This window comes from Syngnathus scovelli, chromosome 3 (assembly GCF_024217435.2).
Source record: "Syngnathus scovelli strain Florida chromosome 3, RoL_Ssco_1.2, whole genome shotgun sequence".
Lineage (NCBI taxonomy): Eukaryota > Metazoa > Chordata > Actinopteri > Syngnathiformes > Syngnathidae > Syngnathus > Syngnathus scovelli.
Genome location: NC_090849.1, coordinates 11,465,640 through 11,491,572, shown reverse-complemented (window position 1 = coordinate 11,491,572; position 25,933 = coordinate 11,465,640). Strand labels below are relative to the sequence as shown.

Sequence of the window (25,933 nt, the reverse complement as noted above, 5' to 3'; positions counted from 1 at the left end):
ATGACGTGCACTGATAGCAAAGGAAGCAGGAGCATTTGGGTTTCAGGCTTATTTGTGGACATTACTGAAGTGGGAACCTTCAGTTAGGAGAAATAATATATTTTGCTTCAAAAATGACGGGGGTTGAAGTCAGCACGCATTAAATAAGGATCCATTATGATCCGTCTCGTTCACCTGGTCTTTTACAACAGTGAACGAGGTCCCATTTGGCTGGCGCTCTGACCTGTCAATGGCGTCGAGCCTGACTGGGAGTGATATTTTTCTGTAAAATATGCATGACATCAAAAAGCCTTAAAGGTTATTACAAATTAATAATGAGTTGTGGGCTAAGAGCAGTAAAAAATAGCCTTCCCTGGGTACCGTGTTTAAATGTTTAATTTAACATGCTCTAGTATAAATATGGACTGCCTCCCAGCGATATTCCAATATTCCAAAGCCATCAGCCGTCTGGAACATCCAAACCCAAACCCCCGAGCTCACACATTAAGATCGACATTTTGATTCATACAGACATGAATGATCATCAGTAGCCATCAGCTGTTATCTTGAGCGCTTCGGTCTTTGTGTTTTTCACAACATAAAGAATCATTAAAAAAAAAAATTACATTAAAGCGCAAAGTCTCTGTCGACGCTGCAAAGCTTTTTCTGACCATACTTTTAACACAAGTCAAATGATTGGCCCGGAACCCCCTGTCTCTGTAATGTCTGAGGACACTACAAAATTGCCTCACTCAAGTTTGAAATGTAAGCTGTCTGTTCCTCTGTTCCTCATTTTCTGTGGAGCCCATGACGGTGGCAGCGGACTCTGGAGTGAATTTGCCGAGCGACTACCTGGAAAACATCAACAGTCATTAATTATGTAAAACTCTCCTGGCTGCACAACTGTGGCGCCCGCTCTTATTAGACTCGATGTACTCTACAACGAGCCCCTACTGCCTGGAGGCGTGGAGGGATTATCAGCCTACCGCCACGAGACCCCCCCCCCCCCCCCCCCCCATACAGAAAGACACAGACATGCTGAACGGTACACGCGTACAGTCCCAATGCAACGCATGCTTGTCTTCTTCAGGGGGGGTAGCTGGAATATCTGCTGTCTCTCCTCCCTGGTTAGCCCATCATTCACTCCCCTCCTTTGCAGGTCTTTTTTTCTTCCTCCTTCGCAATTGTTTTCGACTCTCCTGCTCCACAATGAATAAAAATCGGCAAATCTGACAGGACAAATGATATGCCTTGTTTGTCAGTGAGGCCGCGTAAGGAAAGTTTGCCATTGTTGAATCTACTGCCACCCGAGACGTTCTGGTCTGTGATGTGTGATACATAGCGAGGCTTGACTGAGAGTCCTACAATCGAGACTGACTTATTTATCAAGCGATTATTGACCTAATTACTTTTGCTTCTCTCAGCATAAAACGGCACATTGTCTGGCACATTGTCTCCGCAGTTCTCTCTCAGCTGTGTTGTGGATGCGGTCAAAGAATCGTTCAGTGGTGTTGTTCTGTTTCGCGTACGCTTCTTTGGAATGTTCCTCCTCTCTGAAACAAAGGCAGCACTGACACGTGTAATTAATTAGGCTATTATGCATTCACAATGATAATTGCCTCACTGGAAAGTCACCAGGCTTGAAAGAGCGAGCGCAAGGAAAAGTGGGTGGAGAGAGTTATCCATCACTGTGGAGCCCCCTTGCTCGTGTCACGCTGTCTCACCTTGACTGGTATGAGGAAGAGCTGGAGAAGCAGTGTCAACACGTGTCTGTGGTTGAGATATGGATCTGCGCTTGCCAGGCTCTGATCACTCTGGAGGGCTTTGATTCACTCTGGCACAGTTACCCATGACACCCCATCTGTCGGAGGTTTGTTCACTTGGGTTGTACGGTGCCGAGGTAACGGGGACACTTTATTTTTATAATTAGCCCTTACCTACCTTTCTCCTTTTAATGCTTCTCCCAGCCATGAAATCTAGTGCAGGTATTCTCATTACGATACTTTTCGCTACACACTCTTTCAGATCGTCAGCTTGTGCCTTTATCTCAATTTCAGCCCTCCCCCATTCCTTCCCATCCTGCCAAAGCGAGATATGTATGAAAGACGCACTTTCCTCAAGGTATAGGTCATTTGCTGCATCAAACACTTGAAAGTTTGCGCTCAAATTAAATGACAACTTTTGTCTTTTCAACTACAAAGACATTCAGAAAAGATTTGATTGACTACCCCCATTTGTATCTTCTCAGCTATTGACTTTGCTGTGACTTTGGGTTTTGATCACAAGAGAGTATCATAGCATTTCTGTCGTCTCTTCTTTTGAAAGCCGTACCTAGAAACTGCTCTTGCTTGATGGAGAGACCAGCGCAGTACAACTCGGGTTGACTGTGGCCCACTTATGTTTCAATCACTACAAAGGAAGAAAATATAATATATCACAAAATAAGTGAAGTAGGAAACATGAAATACAAAAATACACCTTTCTTACATATCTCATAATAACCACAACAAAAACAAATACCTACGTAGTGATGCTTTTTATTTTTGTTTGCAATAAAAAAGTAATATTAACACAGAACAGTCCATATTCTCAAAGGGTAATTTAGTAGTTGATTATTTGTTTCCTTCACTTGTAAAGTGCTCGTAACTACCAAATGTAAAGCTGGGTTAATGAGATCAAAAAGCTGTATTCTTTGGCGTCCATCTGCCTTGAAAATCTTGGGGTCCTTTCAATTGCAAAGGCTCCTGAAAAAGCATTCTCGTGAGACTTCCATGGATCAAGTTGTATTTTCACTCTTAACATGTCATGGGGTGGATCTCATGACTGTTAATTGCAATGCTCCTAGCTCCTCGTGCCTCAGTTCTTCAACCGTGACCCGGAGGTTGTTCTCACGCTGCTGCATCAAGGAGCATCTAGATTATCTTAAAGGAGCATTGAGAAGTGAGTATCAAGGAGCCTCCACAGAGGAGCTATAATGAGCAACCAGGGGTGAATCCTCTGCACAAGACTTTTAGTTCCTCAACTCTGATGTATAAAAATGGCCATATAAGCTCCCAGCTGGATCGTAAATGGATCAGGACTTGAAGGGGAAGTCAACCCCCAAATTTCCTTCACAATTTTGTGTTCTATGTGCCCTTGCCTGTGTAAAAACAGCATTGTGAAATATGAGTTGAACAGCTGAATCCACCAGCTTTTATCCATCCCAGTGGGCACCCATTTTGCCACTTATGTCGACTGAAAATGACATCATTGTTGCTCAGGGCTCAGGTAACGACGCACCTTTTTTCTGAGTTTGGTCATGTGATGTTTGCAAGATGGACCGTGATTGGTCTTTACCAGAGTCCTGAGCAACACAACCATAGCAAGTGGCAAAATGGCCATCCCCTGAAATGGATAAAAACAATACCTTAATTTAATACTTTAATTTCACATTCCACAAACACAATATAACTTATGAAGAGTAACAGCCATTTCAACCATGTTGCTCTTATTTATTTATTTATTTATTTATTTATTTATTTATTTATTTATCTATTTATTTATTTATTTATTTATTTTTTATTAATTGCTCTTATTATTCATTGAACTTTTTGTAATGTTTACTTGAATGTTTTGTTGTCCGTGGACCTATGTAATATAATATCATATATATATATATATATATATATATATATATATATATATATATATATATATATATATATATATATATATATATATATATATATATTTATAATATGTAATATGTAATATGTCTTGTCACCGTGGGGTAGTAGGAAACACAATTTCGATCCCTTTGTGTGTCTTGACGTGAAGAAATTGACAATAAAGCAGACTTTGACTTTGATTTGCCCCTCCTCATTTTTCTGTTGTGCTTCTTGAGTCTTCGATAGCATCACTGGTGAGAAGAGAGAAGACACAAACAGATTTGGGGCTCGACAACCAAGAAAGTCGCAGATAAAGGAGATTGTGCCGCTGCTATCATGGCACCATGTGTTTGTATTCGAGTGGATTGCTATTATTCCACAAAGGAATAGTGACGTGGTCAGCTTTGCCTTTTGTCTGAGGGGCCGGTTCTTCTGTGACTGAGTGGAAGTGGCATCAGCCACTTGTGAGAGTGGGGCTTTGATTGACAGGCAGCGCTGATCTGAATTGACGCAGTGACGAGATGTGTGTCAGTGTGCTGACTGCTCATCTCACTTTGCACCCAGAAATGGGCACAGCCACCGCCATGTTGCTACTCCTGCTCTGCGATGCATGTCACCATGATTAAATCTCCCCTCAAATGTCGCTTGTGTATTGTGTGGGTGTGTATGCTCCCAGATTCAAGTGTGTGCGTGTGTGCAGCGGGACACAAAGGCCTCTCACGATCAAGACTACTGTATATTGCAATAGAGTTTACCACTGGCCCGCTCCTCCATCCACATCATTGTCAATCCACACCAATTCATCATCGTCGCCTTTGGACCTACAGTCAAACAAACAAAAGTCAGTGGCGACAGCCGTTCTTTGAAAAAACGTTAATGCATTTCCTTTTTGTGAAGGACATTTTAGGCATGTGTGAGAGCACAGGAAGGGTTTTTTTCATTTTTTCTTCATTTTGTGCTTGTATTTTTGTGCTTGCATTGAGAAATGTGTGTCTTTAATGTTTTAATGCTAAACCATTTGCATGTTATGTGTAAAATACACTGGCGTACATAAGGATGTACTCCTGTAGGGGCTTGGGTTAAGTCTTAAAATCTAAAACATTTTACCATTATAAAGCAATGACATTTGAAAATAAGAGATCCTTGACAAATAAATTCTGTATTATTATGCTTACTGACATTCATGCTTTCCTTGGGTTCTTGTAATTTTACGGGAGGGAAAATGGACTACTATATATTTTTTTAATCAGCTCTAGTCTTTGTCAAAACATTATCCGTAACCACAGTGAATGCTCATTTTGTGCCTCTGACATTAACATGCAAGAGCAAAGATCCAGTTGATTCCTCTCTCTAAGGTGTTTTGACTGGGGGTAGTAGTGGACTTCACACAGTTTTTGTCTAATAAGCATGGAGTGCGACGGCGGCTGTTGTGACATGCTGTCAGCCTGTGGGCTGGACCGGCGCTCTGTAAGCGCCACACTAGGATGGACTCCCTATGATTGTGCACTGACCTTTGCATCATGGGGAAGATGACAGGTAATTTAGAGACCTCAGGGAATGTGGAACTATACAATTGCGGTCCCCATTCTAGCCACAGCACCGACCACATTCACCTTGAGGTGTAAAATATGTCTGTGTGCACGCTGTGCAGATGGGAGTGTACCCGCACATGCGGCAAATGAAGTTCAAAACGATCTAAGCCTCCATATGCATACTCGCTAACACAATAAGGAAGGGTTGGCCTTGACGTCACGTCACGCAATAATCACCTGCAACATTCCAACCCTGCCTCACACAAGCAAATGTGTGTGCCCAACTGATAAGGCAGAAGGGGGATAATTTAAAGCGATAATTACATAATCATTAGTTGTGATAACTCTAATTGATGACTGCATAATTGCTTTTGCTCTTTCTGGGATTCGGATATAGCCATTTGTGAAGCTCCCTGTACAGTTTTGATCATTCGCATGCTTCCTTTTAATCTGCTCAAAGCATGCTACTGTAGGTTGTCCGAAAACGGAGATAAATGCACAGAGACTCATTCAAGGGTGGTATTCTCAAAGGTTTATACAACCGTATGTATTTCCCAGCAGCCTTGTCCCAGGGGCTGCAACACTGCCCACTTGCTAGCTGTGTGAAGAGTTATGGGGGAGTGCTAACAGGTTTTCTTTGGCTCTCTCTCTTAGTGCTCTACCCCAGGCTTCACTCTTGCTTGTAAACTCCAATTGTGTTCAAGCCCATTCCCTTGGTGGCTTCATCCTCTATCACAAAGCGGGCGAAAAGCACAGAATGTGCTCTGAGCCCCAGCTAGCGCCAGAGCTGTGTTGTGTAGCCAAAATGGCAGACGAGCGTTGGCAACATCGGAGGTCCTAGAGCCGTGCCTCTCTCATCAGCAACCATATGTGCGTCTATCTACCAGTGTGAGACTTTTTTTTTTTTTTGGGAATCCCATGTTTTTGGCGGGCGCTGGATTATCACGGGGATGACAATGACTCCCTGATCAACCCCTCGGAGTGCTTTGATGATGGCATGGGTGTGGTATCCATATGCATAGCGGATGCTGCCTGTGATTGATGTGTCTACTTGCTTCTCTAAGCAGGTTAATGGTGTGATTGCTGCTTGTTAAACGATGATGGAGGGACTAGAATATGGTTGTAGGCTTTTTTTTTATACATTTGGGAATCTCAGTGACATGATCTTCATTCTTCTCAGGGCCATCAAGCAACCTGTGGAGGATGAGCGTTCACAATTGTAAAATGTGAACAATGGTTTGCTTAATTATGATGTAATTTGAAATGACAAATCATAGAGGAACCAATTACACATCAGGAACCTTTATACAAATCACACATCGCAAATCTTGATCAATTAAAACCATATGAAAATCTGCATTGATTTTATTGTAACAATGAGAAATAACAAGTCAGTAACAACAGTCAATCGAAACCCAAATAATGAACCCAGTGAGGACTCCATTCAGAAGTATATTACAATTCAAAGTGCAAGACAATCCATAAGATCCAGGTCTTCGAGTCAATCCTTTTGTTTCGTCATCCAAAAATGAGTGAAACTACCTCTTCAACAAACTACTCGTGCCACTAAGAAAAAAAAAGCAAAAATGGCCCTTTATCAGCCAAAGGGCGCAAGAAGAAAGACATTTTTTGAAGACATCGCCAACAAAATTATCATCAGAACGTTCATCGAGCGCTTTGCTCTTTTTTTTTCTCCTTTCCACTTGTCCATCTCATTTGGACAACAACTCGATTCACACTCATTAGTGCTTTCCAACCAAACATTTTGATAACCTGGATGTGTGACTGACTTGAAGTTACACTCTGCTAATTATGTCCTCCTTTTTGTTTTGCGCAGTGTGTATTTTTGTCGTACAAAACCCCTCCCAATTTTGGAGTACTTGTAGAGCAGCTTGACACATCTACACTTTTTTCTGGAGGGCATTGGTAGGTGGGAGAGATTTAAATGGAGGTAGAGCGGAGAAAAGAAACAACACAATGTATTGGCTGGGAGATGGCTGAAAGCAACATACTATTGCATCTGTATTGATTGGGCGCCGGCCTTTTACATTTTCCATGAACTCCTCTGAGCTGCTGCTTTGAGTGGAAGTGATGGGGAGGAGGTGGTTGCTTGATCGTCATGATATTTCTTTAAACATTATGTTGTCGTTTTGCCTCCCCAGACAAGGCGGCAGCCATATCCAGTAAATCAAAGGATCCTGATGCCTTATTGTTCATCCCACACATCTAATTTATAACCCCAATAAACAGTCTCTGTGTACCATGACCATTATTGTCTACAGCCATTGTGAAATTATTATTTTTTCTTTTATGATGAAAGTGCTGTAATCAACAGTAAGAAATGCGACTACTATACAAATGTCAATTTGAATTGGAGGCAGCACTTTCTGCTTTTCTTTTGACTTAGTAAGCAGGAGCTAGACGCAGTGTAGCCCACATTCACAAGTGCAGCTTCTCTTTCCATGGAGCCAGGTGGCAGCTAATTCACTTTCTTTGTCCCTCCTAATGAATTGTTAATTGGTTTGCGTCACCCGCCGAGCAGAGTGGATAGCAGGTGCTGCTGAGGATGGCCACTGTCACTCGCGACGACACGTGAGCCGTCTTGTGTAGGCCGACAGGAATCCGGCCAAATATCAGCTCGCAAGGTGTCTGTTGGCCAAAAAAATCCTGAGGATAAGGACATAGCTTTTTTGATGACTAATAGTTGATTAAACAAAAATATTTTCTGTTGAAAGTCATGGAATGTACTACAATCATCTGTGAATTACAGAAGAAAAAAAATATGACCCTTCTCACACACTTCACCAGTTTTCTGAAGCTGTGCCGTGATTGGTTCTAACCTGAATTCTGGCAACTGTGATGTCATTTTCAGTCGACAACAAGTGGCAAAAAGGCCGCTCCTTAAATTTTTCTGCTTAACTCATATTCCACAATATTAATCATAATGGCAGGTTCAGACCAGTGGAGGGGCCACATACAACATATTATTATATAGAATAGTTTTGAGTTGATTTACTCTTTAAGAATCTGTGGGAAGATCCACAAATTACTCTTCACAAATGCTCTCCATCTAATCTACTTGATGTAGAGTTTTTTTGCAAGGAAGAATGGGAACAAATTTTAGTTTCTATGTGAGCAAATTTCACAATTGTCTTCTGCAATCATGTTTAAAAAACTATTCTCTAAAAACATGTGTGTATTATAATCTCAAATCGCTGTTTACTGATTAATTGATTGGTTCATTCATTCATTCATTCATTCATTCATTCATTCATTCATTCATTCATTCATTCATTCATTCATTCATTCATTCATTCATTCATTCATTTGCTGCCCATGACCCACAAAAAGTGGCTCTGTGATCCACTTGTGTCACACAGTAAAAATGAAAAAGAAGAACCAATAAATGCAATAAAGCAATATACCTTTAAGCACAAGAGACATTCCAATCCATAATTTGAACTCGCTTCTGATCCACGCATTCCCTTGGCTACCGATGGTCAACCCCTGGAATGGGACTGAAATCTTCCATCTCATTACTCTTGCTCAACAACAATTCCACATCTTCGCTCGTCCTTTATTACACGCAGAAACCGTGTCAAGCATGCTGGAAAGTACTTTGTCACTTTCTTTCTTACCATCCTCACATAACGCCAAAAAAGTGCCGCCTATCAAAGCACACCCTGAGCTGATACTTAGATGCTCGTCACATTGAGATTTGCTAAACTGGAATCTTTTTCTAAATCATTTCAGTCGCATTTTGATTTGGGGCATTGAGTATTGTCCCGCTGTATGAAGATGAATGTTTGATTTATAGAGATTGCTCTTCAAAACGTGGCTTTTCTTCTTTTAGTGAAAGTATTCAAAGTCCACCCATGCTTGTTTATCATACGCCGCAAATTTATATCCACCGATACTTAATGGCATTTTTCGTCCCTGCAGGTGGTTGCTCTGAACAAGCGAAGTAAGGAAGCTGAGTCTGCATTCCTCGGAATCTACAAACAGCTTATTGAGGCCCCAGGTGAGTCTCCCACCAAGACTGTAGATGTTTATCTTCCCAAACAATACCAGCAGAAACAGTAGTCCCACACTGAAATGGTTCATTTCGGCAAATATCTTTTCTTCGATCAAGATCAATTAATTCCCCATCGTCTCTTATCTCGAATGTGGGGAACGATGGTTACTTCATGTCAAGTCTACGAAGCAATCAACAAATCAACAAATGGGGAATCAACAAATCCTAAAATATTGCTCAAGTGATACGACGGGGTAAGCTTGCACATTGATATGAGATGCATAAAGCCCCACACCCTGTGGCTTCTATCTATTTTTTATGTCAAGTCCATGATCTGAGTGGTTTCCAAAACTCTGCGTGAGGCCACTTCAAAACCCAGCCTCGGTCCTTGAGACTGCTTAACATGGCTGAGGAGCGAACACATCCTTGAGGAGTTTGGCTGATGATTGTAGAGGGCCAATTAAAATCCCCACTGAAGTCTGGCTTCGTGTGGAACGCGGGCCTGATGAGGCCAATTGGGGAAAAGCAAGAGAGGGGGTGAAGGCTTAGAGAGGAGGAAAGACTTTTTGCAGATCTTAATTTCAGTGCCCATCCATACGTACGCCGGATACTGCGGCAAAATATGGTCCAATCTTATTCCAGATCAGAGAAACATGTGTGGCAAGAGTAGAGAAAGCTGTTCACTAATTCAATGAATGAAAGATAAAAGTCTGCAGCTGACGTGAAAAGGTCTCCAGCTCAGTATTGTCTCTCGCTCTCACTGGCTACATGATACCGTCCCCAAAAAAATAATTCATTCACAAGCCATTTCCTTAACATTGCATTATTTTTCACCCAATAGTAACTTTCATTTTTGTCTATATAAATATGAAAGTCAAAGCCCCTGGATTAAACACAGGAGCACATTTTGCAAAGTAACTTAGTAAAAAGTTCATTAGAGATAAGAAGAATATGAAAAGAAAGGTCCCATTAGAAAAAGTCAAAAGTGGAACGTTATTTTACAGTTAAATATTATTTTTCGTGTGGCACCACGCCATTACCGTATTTCTTTAGACTATACGACACTCTCGAGTAGAAATTGTACCTGTCAAAAATGCATCAAAGAGAAGAATAAAACATGTGAGTCGCTCCAGATGTAAAGTTGCATTTTTGATAAAAAAATATTTCTTCTACTTTCTTTTGGCGGAAGGCATAGGATATAAATATAACCGCCACCTTCTTTCACATGCTATGAAGGTGGACTACTACTTCTTCTTTTTGTCTCCTTCCATTCTTTCAGGGTTTTTTTAACAGTTGGCAAAGACCTTTGGTGCATAACTGTTGGTGGTAATGCACAGACAGTCAACGCTATTAGTGAACGGGGAGTTTGCGTGCTCTCTGAGCTCTAATTCCAATTCAGGTATATATAATATAATTGTAATTCTCTTTCCATCGAATAACTTCATTTAACTGCAACATTGTGCATTTTGACCATTTAACCACCCTTTGTACCACGCTTAGAGAATCACCGAATAGAATAAACAGTGGTGGATTCGTTTTTTCTTTCGCTCTATAGCCTTAGTGTTGTTATTCTGTTTCTCTGGGTGTGAGCAACATTCAGATGCAAGTCCAGCTATAATATAACATAAATGTTTAGTCAATCATCATCACAGGTATTTCTTCATTTCAAGTCTGTGTACAGGTTTGACACTGCTCATCATATTTAGGGACACGGGAACGCTTGAAGCCTTACCCGGTTGATTTAATCATGGAGGGACTGATCACCCATCAATCACTGGCCGCAGGATTTCCCTAAAACGAGCAGTTACCATGCCAAACACACACACAGACGGTTCAAGTTGTGTCATATGACCAATGGGAATCCAGAGCAAGGTCTTTCTGCAGGGAGCTCTTCCTGTTTTTGCAGAGGTGCGGTGTTGCCTACATTATTCTGTGCCCGTTTGTCACTGCTACAGGTATCCAAGGTCACAAGTCCCATCCTACTTGAGAATGGATGGCTCCAGGTTTACTGCAGGCCAGTCATTTGGCTATGGCCTTACTTCATTTCTCCCTGCCTTTCAAAAACAACTCAGCGACCCCTCCCCCCTCGCGCCAACGCTGTACAGCTCGTGTGTTTCTGATTCTTTGACAGATGTAATCATTCTTTACTCGACATGCTCGTTAATCGAAACTCTGGATGTCCCCCCCCCCCCCCCCCCCCCCTTTCTTATTATTTCATTTGACAGTGTCTCTCCCCTAGAGTGTATTTGCTTGTGCGCTCATTTGTGTGCTGTCGGTCCAATCAGAGCAGGCCGCAGTTAATGAACAACACGGAGGTAGGGGACAACATCTGCTCAATATGTGACCTGTTCTACGTGGCCATCATTAGCATCTGGTCACATATGAGTTTTCCACTTTGCAGCTCTTTCACTCTTTGAATACCGATCCCGTTGGTTTGTTTGATGCGAGCGAGATAATGATATGCTTTGGAAATAATGCTGCAGTGCAATCACACCTTGAATGTAGCGGTAAATGCTAAGCAGAAATCAGCTCCTCTCGACAGGAAAACTTCTTGGAGGAAGCTATTGAGTTTTGTTTTTGTTCCATCCCTTCCTGCCTTTTATGAAGGCCCCTAAGCTGAGATGTCAATCCACTGGAGCGTTTCATTAGTGTGCTATGTTTTGATCTGCCTGTGACATCTTCTCATGCTGTGCACACTAACCCAGTCTGAGTCTTGAAAGGGGCCTGTTAACAGTGTTTCCCAAACAATGTTTATATCACCTCCGCACTGTTTTGATCAGTCCTGATAAACACGTTGTGATCACCCAGAGCTGGAAAAATTCTGTCAGCTTCTGCCGGAGTTCATCAGTTTCGCAGAGATGCATCTAACTTTTCCCACGTCTTTTTCTACCTTTCCTTCTTGCTGTCTCATTCTTCTCTTTCCTCCTGGAATGTGTGTGCTGTCGTTTGAACGTCAGCGTTTGTTGCCGCCTCTGTGAGATCAGCGAGGCCCTGTCGCCAGGGGCGTAGCCCAGAGACTGACACTCCAGGTGTTTGCTCTTCCTCGCCTCCTCTCACGCACACGCAAGCACATCCACGTACACACATGACGGAACGTATGCACGCACGTATGCACGCACGTATGCACACATACACACACACACACACACACACACACATACACACACACACACACACACGCCTCCCTCAGGGTCCAGCCCACCACCTCTCTTTTAGAACAGAGCTGCTTTCATCTGAGCAGGGAGCTCATCAGACTTTGTGAAGATTCTGTTCCGAATACACCCCACTAAGTGTGTAAACGTGTGTATGCGTGTGCGCACAAAGGTAAGTTGACAATGCAACAGCGCTCGCTAGTGGTGACGAATAGAACTGCAGGGCAGAGCAAAGAGCAGAATTTTGTTACAAGCCTGAGTGGAATTTGGTTTGGGGCTCCCTGAGTGGAATTTGGTTTGGGGCTCCCCTCCCACCTTGTTTATGTGTTGAATTTGTTAAACGAAATAAGAAAAAAAAGTCCTCGTGCGAGCCTCTAGTGGCCAGGGAACCCCAAGCAGCCGCTTCGTTTGCTAATGTTTGGGGTCAGCTGTTACGATGCGTTGCGTGCCGTTTTCTGTTCTACGAGGCTTGTAAATCTCTTCTATATTCACAGCCAACGCTCCCTCCAGCTATGAAATTATCAAATCAGAAAGCACTGACCTCAGTAGTTCAAAGCCATTCAAATGCATTAAGAATGGTTGTCCTTCTTCAACCCCCACCAAACATAAACAGGCACATGCAGAGAGGCCTGCAAGGCACAGCAAGCTGCCTTTATTGTAATTGTGCAGCTGAGTACCTACAGTCAGGCAAGGAGGAGGAATGCTGTAAATGTTTGTGGCAGTCTGTTGGAAAATAAGGGCATATAAAAGCTGACGGGGAATGAAAGCTCTCTGGGTGGGACGTGATTATGCACAAGTGATTAATAAGAGCAGTAATAAACAAAGGCCCAGGAGATGTTTGAGGTGCTTAATAATGCATTATGTTCATAAAAGAGCTGGGCCTCTCCAACTGATCCCTGTGGAGTAGGACACCCAGAGGGACCAGGAGAGAGAACAAGTGTGTCTGTAGGAATGCAGGTTTATGTGCATGTGCCGTTCCCAAATGCGAAGACAAAAGAATTGGATGAGTTTTATTTCTTACGACTTCACTGCACGCCACAAAAAAAAAAAAAAAAAAAACGTGTAGCTTGTATAATTTTGTTCCGTCAAATTTAGTTTGCGTCTGAACTTGTTTCTTCTGGCTGCTGTGTGTTTCTTGTAAGATCCTCTCGATCCTCTCTGTAGTTCTGTGGGAAAAGAAGACATTTCTCTTTCAAAAAATGTTGCTTTCCATGTCTTTCTCAAATGCGCAGCCAATCGTTCCGCAAGTCAAATTCATTTAAACTAAATCCATATCATGCATGTTGGCTTGAAATGCACCACAGAAAATCGAGTCCTCTTTGTGAATATGCCGTGTTATGGTTTTCCAATCAAAATAAATGGTGTGCTCATAGCGGGGTGAAGGCAGCAATTACAGTAAATGCTTAACATCAATTTACATTTGTGAAGGTGAAAATGCAGCTCCAAAATTGAGTCAGCCTAATTTTGGTCCTTGACAGCACTATTACAGCACTGTTACTGTTTGTTGCAGCAGCAGCAACAGAAGATGTTTATGGACCTTGAAGTCCACTCCCGGAGAAAAAAAACAACAACACTGTTTTGAATGAAAAGAAAAAAAAAAAAAAACTTGAGCGCAGCCTTGTAAATTAATTTGTTCGTGTTGTATGATGGGAACACAGCTGGCCTCATTAACATGTGCACAACAAATAATTATAGCCCCCCACCCCCGCTTCTCTTCAGCCAGCCACTGCTTGGCTAATGGGCTTGCTGGGTTAATTATGTCAGAGCGTAATTACACAGGGCCCTGAGAGACAAAATGGTACACCCTACTGTGCCCACGCCACCTAATGATAGTCTATCGCTGACGTGGCAAAGACGAACCAGCCGACACACCTGCTTGTTTTGCAGCGCAAACTCTTCGCCCTTCCCGTACCCACCTAGACCCCAAAGGCAGTGTCTACCTGTGTTTTTTTTCTCTTCTGCTCCTTGAGTCTCGTAACGCCTTTTTCTTTGGCATGCAATAGCCTAGAAACGGTAACCCAGTGATCATGGGGAAGCAGCCAGTACATCATGGCATCCTCATTACTGCGCATCCAAAATGATGAAACTCTGTATCAATGCAGCTGCAATTGTGCAAAAACATAATTAAAAGACTGAGTACCTACATAGGCTTGAAGCACTACCGAGATAAAACACTACACACACTCTTTTAACCTCTTTTGCAATAATTCGCATTCATAAATTTTAAAGTCAAAGTAGCAGTGTAAGGCTGTCAAGATCAAAACCCGAAAAATGTTTTCTGTTACGTTTCCTTCTTCAGGCTAAAGTCCGCATTTATTTGTCAGTGCGGTTTTTGAAATGAGCATGCAAGTCAGACTCCACACCCTCACTCAGTGATTGAAAGATTTTTTTTCTTTTGACATTTTAAAATGAATATTATTATTAAATAATTATTCATATTAATGGTTAGAATGATGCATCAATAGGTTATATAAAAATATTAATATCAATAATTATTAATTAATTTACATCGAAATTAGCTGCTAAATGACTTTTTTGAGCAGCTTTTTATTGCTCAGCTATGGAAATGGGGTGATATCATGTAGCGTCAAAAAAGGAGCACAACAGAATTTCATTCACAGGTTGTAAACATGAAATGGGTACAAACAGTAAATTAAATGACTTAAAGGAAAACCATCAATATTATACTTTTAACCCAAAAAAATATATATATTTTTCATTTCCTCAAATAGAAATGCCTTTTCCTCCAAACTAAGATAAGGGCTGCAGAACAAAATAACCATTTGAGTATGCTGTGTATATAAGGGTGAGTATCCTGTATTTTAAAAGGCTTGGTAGTGTTAATGAATGTGAGCTTGTTTTAATGTGAAGGTTTTTACCATCACATTGTCGTTGTCCATAAATACCACCAATTAGTAGATACATTTCACAAAGTTATCTATCCACTGACTTTCAGTAAGTGTAAATCTCTCAGCCTTTTGAGCGGATCCCCTCATCTCTACTTCAACTCAAGTTACTTTTGTTTACAGACTTGGGTTATTTCCCGTGGCTTTCTATTGGACCTGCCTTACTGCCTCCCGTGCCAATGATTGATAATCCTGATTTATCCATGTACGGGTATAATCTCTCTGTCCTTTGATCACAAAAAGTTGAAAGGATATATGAGAAAGAGGCAGATAAAGTGATTTCTGTGACAGTGGGTCGATAGCATAGCAGCGCTTCCTGTTTGTCTTAGAAGAGCTTTTCCCTTAATAGTGATGTCCCTTGTGACTGATGCAATATCTCCACAGTTGGTGCAACAATGAATGCAGACAATGTTTGACTGTAAACGGTCCTGGGAAAAATATCTCGATCAATTAAATGGTGCAAAATGCTCGTCTGATGAAAAAGGGGATAGAAGGCGCTGCAATGCACAGACAGAATTTCAAAAAATTGCACACCACAGAAGTTTGGGGGTCTGTGATTAGTGTTTATTTTTTTGCTGGGAGTTTATGGCAAAGTTGCGCCTCCATCGCTCATAAAATGTCACGGCAGTCCGGGGCCTCACGCAAGGCACACAAGTATAAGATGTGCGGATGAAAGCTGCCAGAAAAAAAGTTTGTGTAGAGCAAAGAAGCCATTTTCCTCTTTTAGAGTTTTTAAAGGCATGCGTTCAAGTGTGTGTGTGTGTGAGTGAGCGCGAGCGTGGCTCCTCATCTCGACACCCCCACCTCGCCCCCCTTGTCAAGGAGCTCCCCTGAGCTTCCTTCTCTGTGCTTTGGCACTAGAAGTCACCTCCTTTGGTGTTCAGCAGGCAGGTACACAACAAGAGCAGCTCACTCTCTCTGAGCTGTTGAACTTTTCGGGAGGGGAAGAAAGGGAAGGCGAAGATTAAAAACAGCCCTGTGATGTGGAGTGCCGAGCTGCCTCCTGAGAATTCCTGGCATAATAATTTAAATGATCAAATGATACAGAGGAGACTTGTTAGCTGAGAAGCAGCCTCCTAGTTGGCCCCATGGGCCCAGTGCTGCCGCGCATGCATTGCAAAATAGCTCCTCTGTTGTGCTAAAGAATCCTGTTTTTTCCCCCCCCTTTCTCTTTTTACCCCCCTCTTCAGGAGCGTACTTTTTCAACACTTTGTTTAGGTGTATATTTGGCACCTTTTTGTGACAATCTCTGTCTTTGTCCTTTACTCGCTTATACGAATACTCATTAGAAGGGGAAGGCTTCCAACTTGGTATTTAGCATTATGTCCAGCCTGTATATTTTTCAAAGGCACCCGAGTGTGAAAAGTTACTTTTCTGGGGGGAAAAAAAAAATCCCAATCGTATAGTCTACTTTTGTTGAGAAAAGTCGTGTGCGGTCTTATGCTTGGGAGTCAAAAAGTATCAACACCATGTGATTAGTTGTAGTTCTTCCTTCACATCTTTGTGTGTGTTTTCACAGATCCAGCTCCTGTACTGGAGGCCTCACACACGCTGGAGGAGAGGCTGCAGCAACTTCAAACTTCAGCCCCTAACAGCGGGGCACTGGTGAAGGAGATCAGTAGGCACTGGAAGAAACACCTGGAGTGCCTTGAAAAGACAGGTCAGACGAAAAAAACATGCATGATTAGGATTCATCTTACCCCTCCTCTCCAATATCATTATTATTCCTGATCCGGCTCTTTTGTGAGTATCGGACAGAATCCGATTCAATCACAGGATAGGGCTGATCCTGTTTCGTGTGTTCTGCCCGGCGTTGACGCTCTTTGCAGCTGGCATAAATCATATTAATGTATAGTTCAAATTGAGTTTTGCTAAGGCTTACGATGCAAAAGATTCAAATATATTATTTTGTTTTTGGCTTTCGATTTAGGCTCGCGGGCCGTAGTTTGCCCATACCTGAGCTAAACACTTCAGTTCAATGTGTGTTGTAAGTGTAGCCAAATACATAACTCATCCTTTTAATCCGTATTTGATTCCTTCCACACCTTAGGGCTGAAGTTTAAAAAAAAGAAAAGTGGCAGTGGTGTGGTATCAGAAAGAACGCAGTATGAAAAATGGATGGGAAGCCAAAAAAATCCTGGTCCGAACATCACTACTTTTTAGTTCCCCTTTTCAATCGAAAACATTAAGAGTGAAAACACTCCCACGGGAGCTGCTGTCAGTCACAGCTCTCACCCAGACAGTCACACGCAAACTTGCTGATGTCACACACTCACCCACCGACTCTGCCCAACGTAACAGACCCTACTCTATGTTTTCAATACATTTTATACTTGCATTTTTTTTTAACACAAATGCGTTTATAGATACAAGCGAGCAAAATGAGTTCCCTCTGCAGGGTGTGTGGCTCTCCCTTAGAGGGTGAGAAGCTTGGGATTGGCTCAGAGTAAAGATGGCTCAGGCATCTGGTTAGGATGCCCCATGGACACTCGCCAATGAGGTGTTCGAGACACGCTACTCTTTCTTCTTGGAACACCTTGGTGTCCTTCCCAAAGAGCTGGATGAAATAGGTAGGAAGAGGGAAGTCTGGGCTTGGCTGATTGGATGCTGCCCTGGTGACAGAAATAAGACAAATAAGACAAATAAAGCAATATGTTTATCATGTGTTCATTTAAAAAGTGTGAGTCATTGTGTGTGTTTTTTACTCTGTAATTTCTCGTTATCACAGGATGGTTCTGAAACGTATTCCCAGTGATAAAATGTGCTCCTGAAGTGCTCATTCTATTACTGAGAGCTCATTAGCCCATAACAAATCCAATTTTTACTGTGAAGTGCTTTGCCAAACACTTTTTGATCAGTACGGTGCACAAGACTCCTTGATTGAGGTGCGTTTAGGACCTTGGTGTCTGATCATTCAAGATCTTGTACACTAACCTTGAACATGGTAATGCATGCTTTCATATTCCACAAAGCTACTTTACATGAGTGTTAATGGGTAACATTTGGACTGTGAAACCAAAGGTTCATGATTTAAATCCTACTGTGAACAGATCAAATTAGGTGTTGCAAAGGTGCTTCTCTGCACCATGGCCACTGTCAAGGTGGCCCTGGAACAAAGCAGAACCTCTCTGAAAGTAATTTGTTGTTGCATGCCCTTTGTGTGTTAGCTGGTTTTCTGCGTGGTCTGCAACAAAAATATAGAACACGGTGTGAATTAAATTAAAATGAGTGAAATATTGATAATGATGATAGTGGTGATAACTCTTTGGGCCTGATGGACTAAAATCCTAAATAGCAGGCGCTAATTGCGAGTTCACTTGTTACAACAGATGGCTTAAGTTGTTGATGATAGGTGTTAATGTGGTGGAGATTTATATTTAATAGATGGTTTTGAGTTTAGGTAAAATGACGTCACAGTTGCCCAGGTCTCAGGTGTCAACCAATTACGGCTCGCAAGTTTTCTGAAGCTGAGCCGTGATTGGTTGTGACCTGAGACCTGGCAACTGTGATGTCATTTTCAGTCAACAGCAAGTGGCAAAATGGCCGCCCCCTGAGATGGCTAAAAACAGGTGGATTTTGCCTGTTTAATTGATATTCCACTAACAAAATCAGTGTTTTGATTAGCTGGGCTGCACAGAACATATTATTACAAAGAAGATTTGGGGGTTGACTTTCCTTTAAATCCTCCACATATTCCAAAATTACACTGCTGAAAAGCGAATTGGTCGTGATAGTTTCAAATAATGTTTACATGAGTAGTAAAGATCAATTTTCCATGTCACCTCTCATTTACATGGTATTCAAAGATACAAAGTCAGCCTCCGCAATTTGTCTCAGGGAGGATAAACTACATTGCACGTGCTAAATAATTCTATTTGCACATACTCCTCCCGGAACGTGCCAAATGAACTGAACAGAAATTGTGCACATTTGGCAGACGCAATCCTCTGTGCAAATCAGCTTCCATGTCTGTCTGTGTACACAATATTTTTTTTGCCTATTTTTGCACACACAAACATTTACTAATTCAGACCCTTTGTCTGCTTCTAACAATGATTCGGTTGCTCATATACACCTGGTTGGGTTATTTCTGCTACAAGTGAATCATTTTCTCCCATTTTCTTCATATCCTTATTATTCAACACAGAGCCCACAGACAACGGTTTTGCAAACGCAGCAGAGACTGGAGACCATTTTGACTCGACCTCTCCAGCCCCTGACATGACCCCCAATAGCACGCCGGCACCCGGAGCGCCAGACTCTCCACAGGAGATCTACCAGGACCAAACTGAGGGACAAGGGTGAGGACCGCCAATAATCATGTATCTTTCAGAAACACAAAATGTTCGGTAGCTGTCTGTACTTGAACCAGCCTGAAGGGTACCCATCAAAAAAATATTTTTTTCCCCTATTTTATGATTGTGAAAGGCAATTCCATTTTGCAAACTCATCTTAAAACTGTTACAAACTACGGTCTTTAAACGAGTTCTTAAATGTGATCAGGCATACTTGATAAAGCCCCATTTACTGTTGTAGCATCTGGTAATAGACTGAGTGGTGGGTCCGATTATCCACAACTAGTTTTGCCCGTGTTAAGACTGAATGATTTCTGAATTGTCCACCTGCCTGCCTCCTGTTTGTCCTGAATACACCCCACTACCACCACAGTGTTGTTAGAGAACTTCTGCAGGTGGCATGTTGCGTAATTGCTTTGGAAGTCAAAGGTGTACAAGGTGAACAGAAATTGAGACAAGACAGTCAGTCCCTTGTGGTGTCCCAGCATAACTGACTTCAACATCCGACGGGGTGCTCCACAAGCCCACAAACTGGGGCATGTCGGATAATTATTCTATGAGCCAGAAAAGGTTGGATGCTATTTGAGACACTGTACAATTCAAAGAATGTGATTGTTGTTGAGGAAACGGCAAACACTCCTGGCTGGAATGATGATGTGGTCTCAGAAGTTAATGTATCCTATGATGCAGTGCGTAAGAACTTCAATGTTGTCCCTATGTGAATCAGAGCACGTCTGCCTCCTGTGCACTCGAAGCAGCTGCTTAATGTGTCACTAGATTCCTGATTTCATCTCCTAATGACCCTTGTGGTTGGTTGCAGGAAGCCTTTGAACCACAGGAACATACTGAGGTGTTCACAGCATGAGATCGTGGTCTAATAATCTAAGTGAGGGCGAGGGTGAACTGTTTGCCTTTCAAGTGTTTGCATAGGCCTACAGCAAAAACAATGTTTTATTGTCCCTTGTCGTCTCGTATGGGTGAAAAGTGAGATTTACTGTTTCCTGGAGCATTATAACCTTCTCACATTTAAAATGAGAAGGACATATGGATGGCATCTTTGGGTATTACAAAAACAACACAAAACTATTGATTAGGAGCAAATAGTACTGATGAAAACTTTGATGAGACTTCTTCATTGATAATATTCCCAGTGAGAATGAGATTTTACAGGAGAAATTGAAGTGGTTCACATGTTCATTTAAATAAATGACCTGAGGTGGATCTTTAAAGGTTCTCTTAAAATGCTTGAATGGCACTTAACAGCACTTTTGTCTATTGATGGAACTACGCTGGTATTAACATTCTACATGTTGAGGCATAAAGTTGTGTACACAAGCTGACGTGATAATGTGTCACATGGTTTCTTCACTCAGGGAGGAGGAGAATGCTGGCGTTAGTTTGGCGGGCAAGCTGTCAGAGGCAGAAGAGAAAATCAAGGTTCTGCATGCATGTGAGTGCTTGAAACACTGACATATCCTCTAATGTTAATTACAACTTATGAAACATGAATATTAGATATTAATTTATGAGCACCAGCATTGTGTGTAACTCCTTAATACAAGTAGTCATTTAAATAGAAAGTAATTACACCCACCAGCCACATGAATTACACCTACACATCAAAATAAGCTTTATCACTCCATTTGCCAATCCCTTGATACATATTTTTTTTAATTTAATACTCTCAAAGCGGTATTTATTTAATACAAGGTTTCATATTTGGATGGTTTGCAGTGTTGCAATCCATCATGCTAAAATCTGGTTTAGACTTGTCTAAATTAAAGAGGTTGTTCATTCACCACCAAAAAGATGTAACAGCACAATTAATATTAGACATACTGTTTCTCAATTTTTTTAAATTTTTTTTTTTTTTTGCTATAAAAATCACAAATAGGCTTTTTTTTCTGCAGACAGGATAGGTTAAAAAAGAAACTATGATTACCGTATTTGCCGGTGTATTGGTCGACCTTTTTCGATCCAAAATCGACCGAAAAAAATCGACCTCGACTTATACACCGAGTCATAAAATTTAACTTTGTATTCATTGCTTCAAATGTGATGGTAACCAAGGCCGTTTCTCATGCATCTCATTGTGCGTTGCACTTAGAAAATTTGAACCGGGCGGCGTGCGCGAGTGCGCGGCCCGCTGGAAGTCCAATGAGGCGCCGCGATCTCCTGCGCGGTGCTTATAAAGTGCCGATCCGCTCGGCTTGGAGCTATTTCCGACCTCCCGTTGGTGCCGGGCGGCGTGCGCGAGCTCGCCGGCCGCGATCTCCTGCGCGGTGCTTATAAAGTGCCGATCCGCTCGGCTTGGAGCTATTTCCGACCTCCCGTTGGTGCCGGGCGGCGTGCGCGAGCTCGCCGGCCGCGATCTCCTGCGCGGTGCTTATAAAGTGCCGATCCGCTCGGCTTGGAGCTATTTCCGGCCTCCCGTTGGTGCCGGGCGGCGTGCGCGAGCTCGCCGGCCGCGATCTCCTCCGCGGTGCTTATAAACAGCCGCATGCGCACGGCCTCCCGGAATTTGAACACATTTCGTCAATAAATTTCGCATAGTGAATTTTGAAGTTTAATATAATGCAACAATTGAGCTCGACTTATACAAAGGATATATCTTAAAATCGTAAATTTCCGTCGAATTTTAAGGGGTCGACTTATACACCGAGTCGACCTGTACACCAGCAAATACGGTAGACGCATCTGCAGATGCAACCGGTTAATGTCGTATCAATGTGTGGGAGTTATGTGCTAGTGGTAGGCAATACTAACTATTGGATTTCATACAGAGTAAACGCTAATTAAGTAGATACTTTATCAAAATGACAATTAATTTTCATGGCCTTTAAGTGATTTTGTGACGTTAGCCTTTTTTATTAATAAAACTGTTAAAAGCCAGCACATAATTAAAGCAAAGTTCATACTTTTAAAGTTTATTGGTTTGATTTTTTTTCAGAGATTGTCAATGTCTGAATGGTTTTCATAAAAGTAATAAGCGGGAGACCTTTTTTTTTTTGTCCAGCTACTGTTCAGAAACTATTGTATTAGAGGCCTCGAGTGTTAAAACCTTTAGCAAGGTTAAACAACTTCTCTTAACACTAAAAATATTTGTGTCTCAACATGGGAAATCACAATCCATCAAAGTACTATGCAGATAATACCAGTAAATTGGGTACAAATAGTTTCAAAAAAAAAAGTTAACATGCCCTTGTCACTATTTGCCTCCGAACAGCTTTGGATACTTCACAGACTGAGCTGCTGGACCTGCGGTGTAAATATAACCAAGAGATGACGAACAAGTAAGAATCAGCTTCAAATATGTCACTTCTGTGTGGAATCTCCTTTCATCCAACGTGGAGCCCACCAACACTGCCATTTCTGTGTCCTTCGTGACTGCAGGTTATTGAAGCAATTTAAGTGCTGAAACGGTTCGACTTTATTTTGCCTACATAAATTCACTTGGTGTGTAAAGCTGAGGAATGCCATTGTAGCAGCCGTGCAATAGAGTGACTCAGCCATTAAGGCAGGTCGATGAGAGAGCTCTGTGTTTGCCTTCACCGGCAGTTGGGCCTTGACAGCCCTGAAGAAGAATTGCTCCATTTAAAGATTGCTTCAGAAAACCGCTACAATGTCTTGGTTTTTGAACGCTATGTATACACTACATGCCTGCCTGAAAAGCATCTGAGCCTGTATGAAGGATGTCGATAGACATTTAAAGTAAACACTCTTTCGTTCAGGTTGTGCTCCAGAGCACAGTCAGCTCCTGCTAATGGATTTTCTCCAAGGCTTAATCCAAGGCACAATTGTACAGATGTTTCAAGACCCACTGCCGTCTATTTTCTTGGACTGGGCACCTTTTTTTCTTTATGGCGTCCAGCAGGTAGTTGGTAGTATTTCACGTGCGTGGACATAGTGCGGCTGTTATCCGGGTTCACATTCCTTTTAGATGACAGCAGCGCTACTGACCCTCATCTTCCATGAACAAAAGCCTCTAAACTCTGACCCTGCCTCTATTCCTCTCACTGCCAGGTTCTGTACGTACAAACCACTATGCGTCTGCTCCAACTTGAGTAATTGAGCAGCCAATCAATACAAAACATTTTCTGCACTGCACAAGTTCATTTAATGTGGAGCTGACACCTGTTAGTGCTTGCTGTCAGCCAAGTGCTGTCTTTCCCAAGCTTATTCTTGGACCCTGACAAAACCGCTACTTTCTCAAACCGGGGTTTTGCCACACAACACTGATTGTTTACGCCAAGAATGGCTGTTGGGTCGAACAAACTCCACGTTTGTTGTGTACCTTTCACTTAATAATTGCACTGGATTTAGTAGGCAATTATAAATAGTAGGTCCTTAAAGGATCAAATCTTGAAAAGTCAGAATTGCAAACATTCAATTGAGCACAAGAATACATTTTAGGTCAATTCAGTGAAATCTTTGAGCAAGTCTATCTTTGGCTAGCAGCATTATATGTCGGAACATCAGACTTGTGCATAGTTAATTCCCTTGCAGGATCCTTGATATTAATCCATTCTTATCTACCTTTTGAAAATCAGGTTCTACATTGCAAAAGAAACAACTGAACTTCAAACAAACCTCATGAATATCCCTGCTGAGATCCTGGTTAAATTAGACTAATTATCAGATATAGGGAGACAAGTTGGAGGTTACATTTTATTATATGTAACATGCAATTAAAATCTCTCTAATCATTTTCCTGTGCTAATGATAAAGAAAATCATCAATTCATGAGTCTGTTTTATGCTGTAGCTGAATGTGGTCAGGTTAAAAAGCTCATGCGAAATTGAGAAATATATATTTCTAGTCACCTGGGAAAATTTTTTCATTCAGCTAAATGATTTCAAGGTAGGCTCAATTTGGTAATTACTGGTGATATGAAAAACATATTTAAATAAAAACAAGGGCAGACACTATCCAGGCAACCTTAAGTACACTGTTGGCATCCTCCAAATGAAATTTTTTCCACATTTAACAATATGCGTAGAATCAAATTTGAGCATGTAATATTATTCTTAACAACATGTTTTTTGTGTTTACCAGGATTGAAGAAGTCAACATCATCATGGCCAAACTTGAGAAGGCAAACCAGGTAAGTTGTTCCCGTCCCTGATTGAGACGTTCCTTTGTTAGGGTAATCACTTTCGTCCGTAATCATGCCTTGGCTTTAATTAAGACACCCTCTGTCCTGCCCCCCCTTACCCAAACCCTCCTCCCTTCCCCTGAGCGTGTGATTAGAGAATGTAATCCTAAACCCCCGTTGGTGGGCGCGCTACAGTAGCATGGCTGCACTCAACAGAGGAGACCGCGGAGCTCGATTGATGTCGGAGCTCTGAACACCGGGGTTCCTCGCTACTCTTTTTCATTGCTTTGGTTTCCTGGTGATGCCCCCTTTCTTCTACTACTTGGGCTTCTGTTGAATGTCTTTACTGATTGCGTTTTCAAAATGGATCAATAATTGGAAAGGTGTGACAAAGCAGCAAACACAATTTCAAGTCAGCAGACTCAACAGCTGCATTAGCAGAATCAACCAATGACTACACTGCACTGTACTTGGCAGCGATTGTAGCAGATGGCTCTTCTCTTTCCCCCCTTTATCATATTGTTATTATCATCCAGATGCTTGACAACTGTAACCGAGCCAAATGTTTTCACAGAAAGCAGAAGTGGCCCAGAAGGAAGTGCAGAGGCTAAAGGAGCAGCTAGTCACTGGGCCAAATGCCTCTGCAGCGAGCTGTCAACAACAAGATGGCACTAGTAAGGTAAGAATTCCATCTTGTTTATATTTCTGTAGTTCAGTGTTCGCTTAGCGTCTTCACATTCATGGAACAAAAGGCCGAATAAACCTGGACTGACCACAAGGCGATTGTGATTTGATATGACTGTGTGATTAGCGAAGTGTAACCTTAGCATATCTAAGTGAAAAAGTAATTGCCTCACTTGTTAAGTCAGTCAAAGCTCTGTCATTATTACTGCCAGATTTGTTGAATAAAAAAATCACTTAAATACATACTTCATACTGTACTTATTAGACTAAGTCAGGGGTTTTCAACTGGTTTTATCTAAGGGACCACCATTATATCCAAGAAGCAACTCGGGCACCACTGCTTTGGCAGAATATTATTTTATTTTGCACCGAAGCAGGATAGACCTATACAGGCTATTTATTCGCATCTGTATGTCTATTTTGGGAATCTCAGCTACATTTGACATAATTTAGATGGGTAAATGATTCACAAAATTAGATGGAAACTAAATCAAGTCCATCCATCCATTTTCTGAACCGCTTAGTCCCCACGGGGGTCGCGGGCGTGCTGGAGCCTATCCCAGCCGTCATCGGGCAGTAGGCGGGGGACACCCTGAACCGGTTGCCAGCCAATCGCAGGGCACACAGA

General features: G+C 41.9%; 1 protein-coding gene across 2 annotated transcripts in view; it reads left to right on the top strand.

Annotated features, from left to right (window-relative positions):
• Nucleotides 1-25,933, top strand: part of cux2b (cut-like homeobox 2b) — an 83,085-nt gene that overhangs the window by 45,374 nt on the left and 11,778 nt on the right. For both annotated transcript variants that reach the window (XM_049716750.2, XM_049716751.2), the window contains exons 4-10: nucleotides 9,101-9,179; nucleotides 16,751-16,891; nucleotides 19,379-19,532; nucleotides 20,900-20,976; nucleotides 22,753-22,819; nucleotides 24,582-24,630; nucleotides 25,196-25,300. In XM_049716750.2, the coding sequence (XP_049572707.1) occupies nucleotides 9,101-9,179; nucleotides 16,751-16,891; nucleotides 19,379-19,532; nucleotides 20,900-20,976; nucleotides 22,753-22,819; nucleotides 24,582-24,630; nucleotides 25,196-25,300 (672 nt within the window). The remainder of the gene's footprint in view (nucleotides 1-9,100; nucleotides 9,180-16,750; nucleotides 16,892-19,378; nucleotides 19,533-20,899; nucleotides 20,977-22,752; nucleotides 22,820-24,581; nucleotides 24,631-25,195; nucleotides 25,301-25,933) is intronic.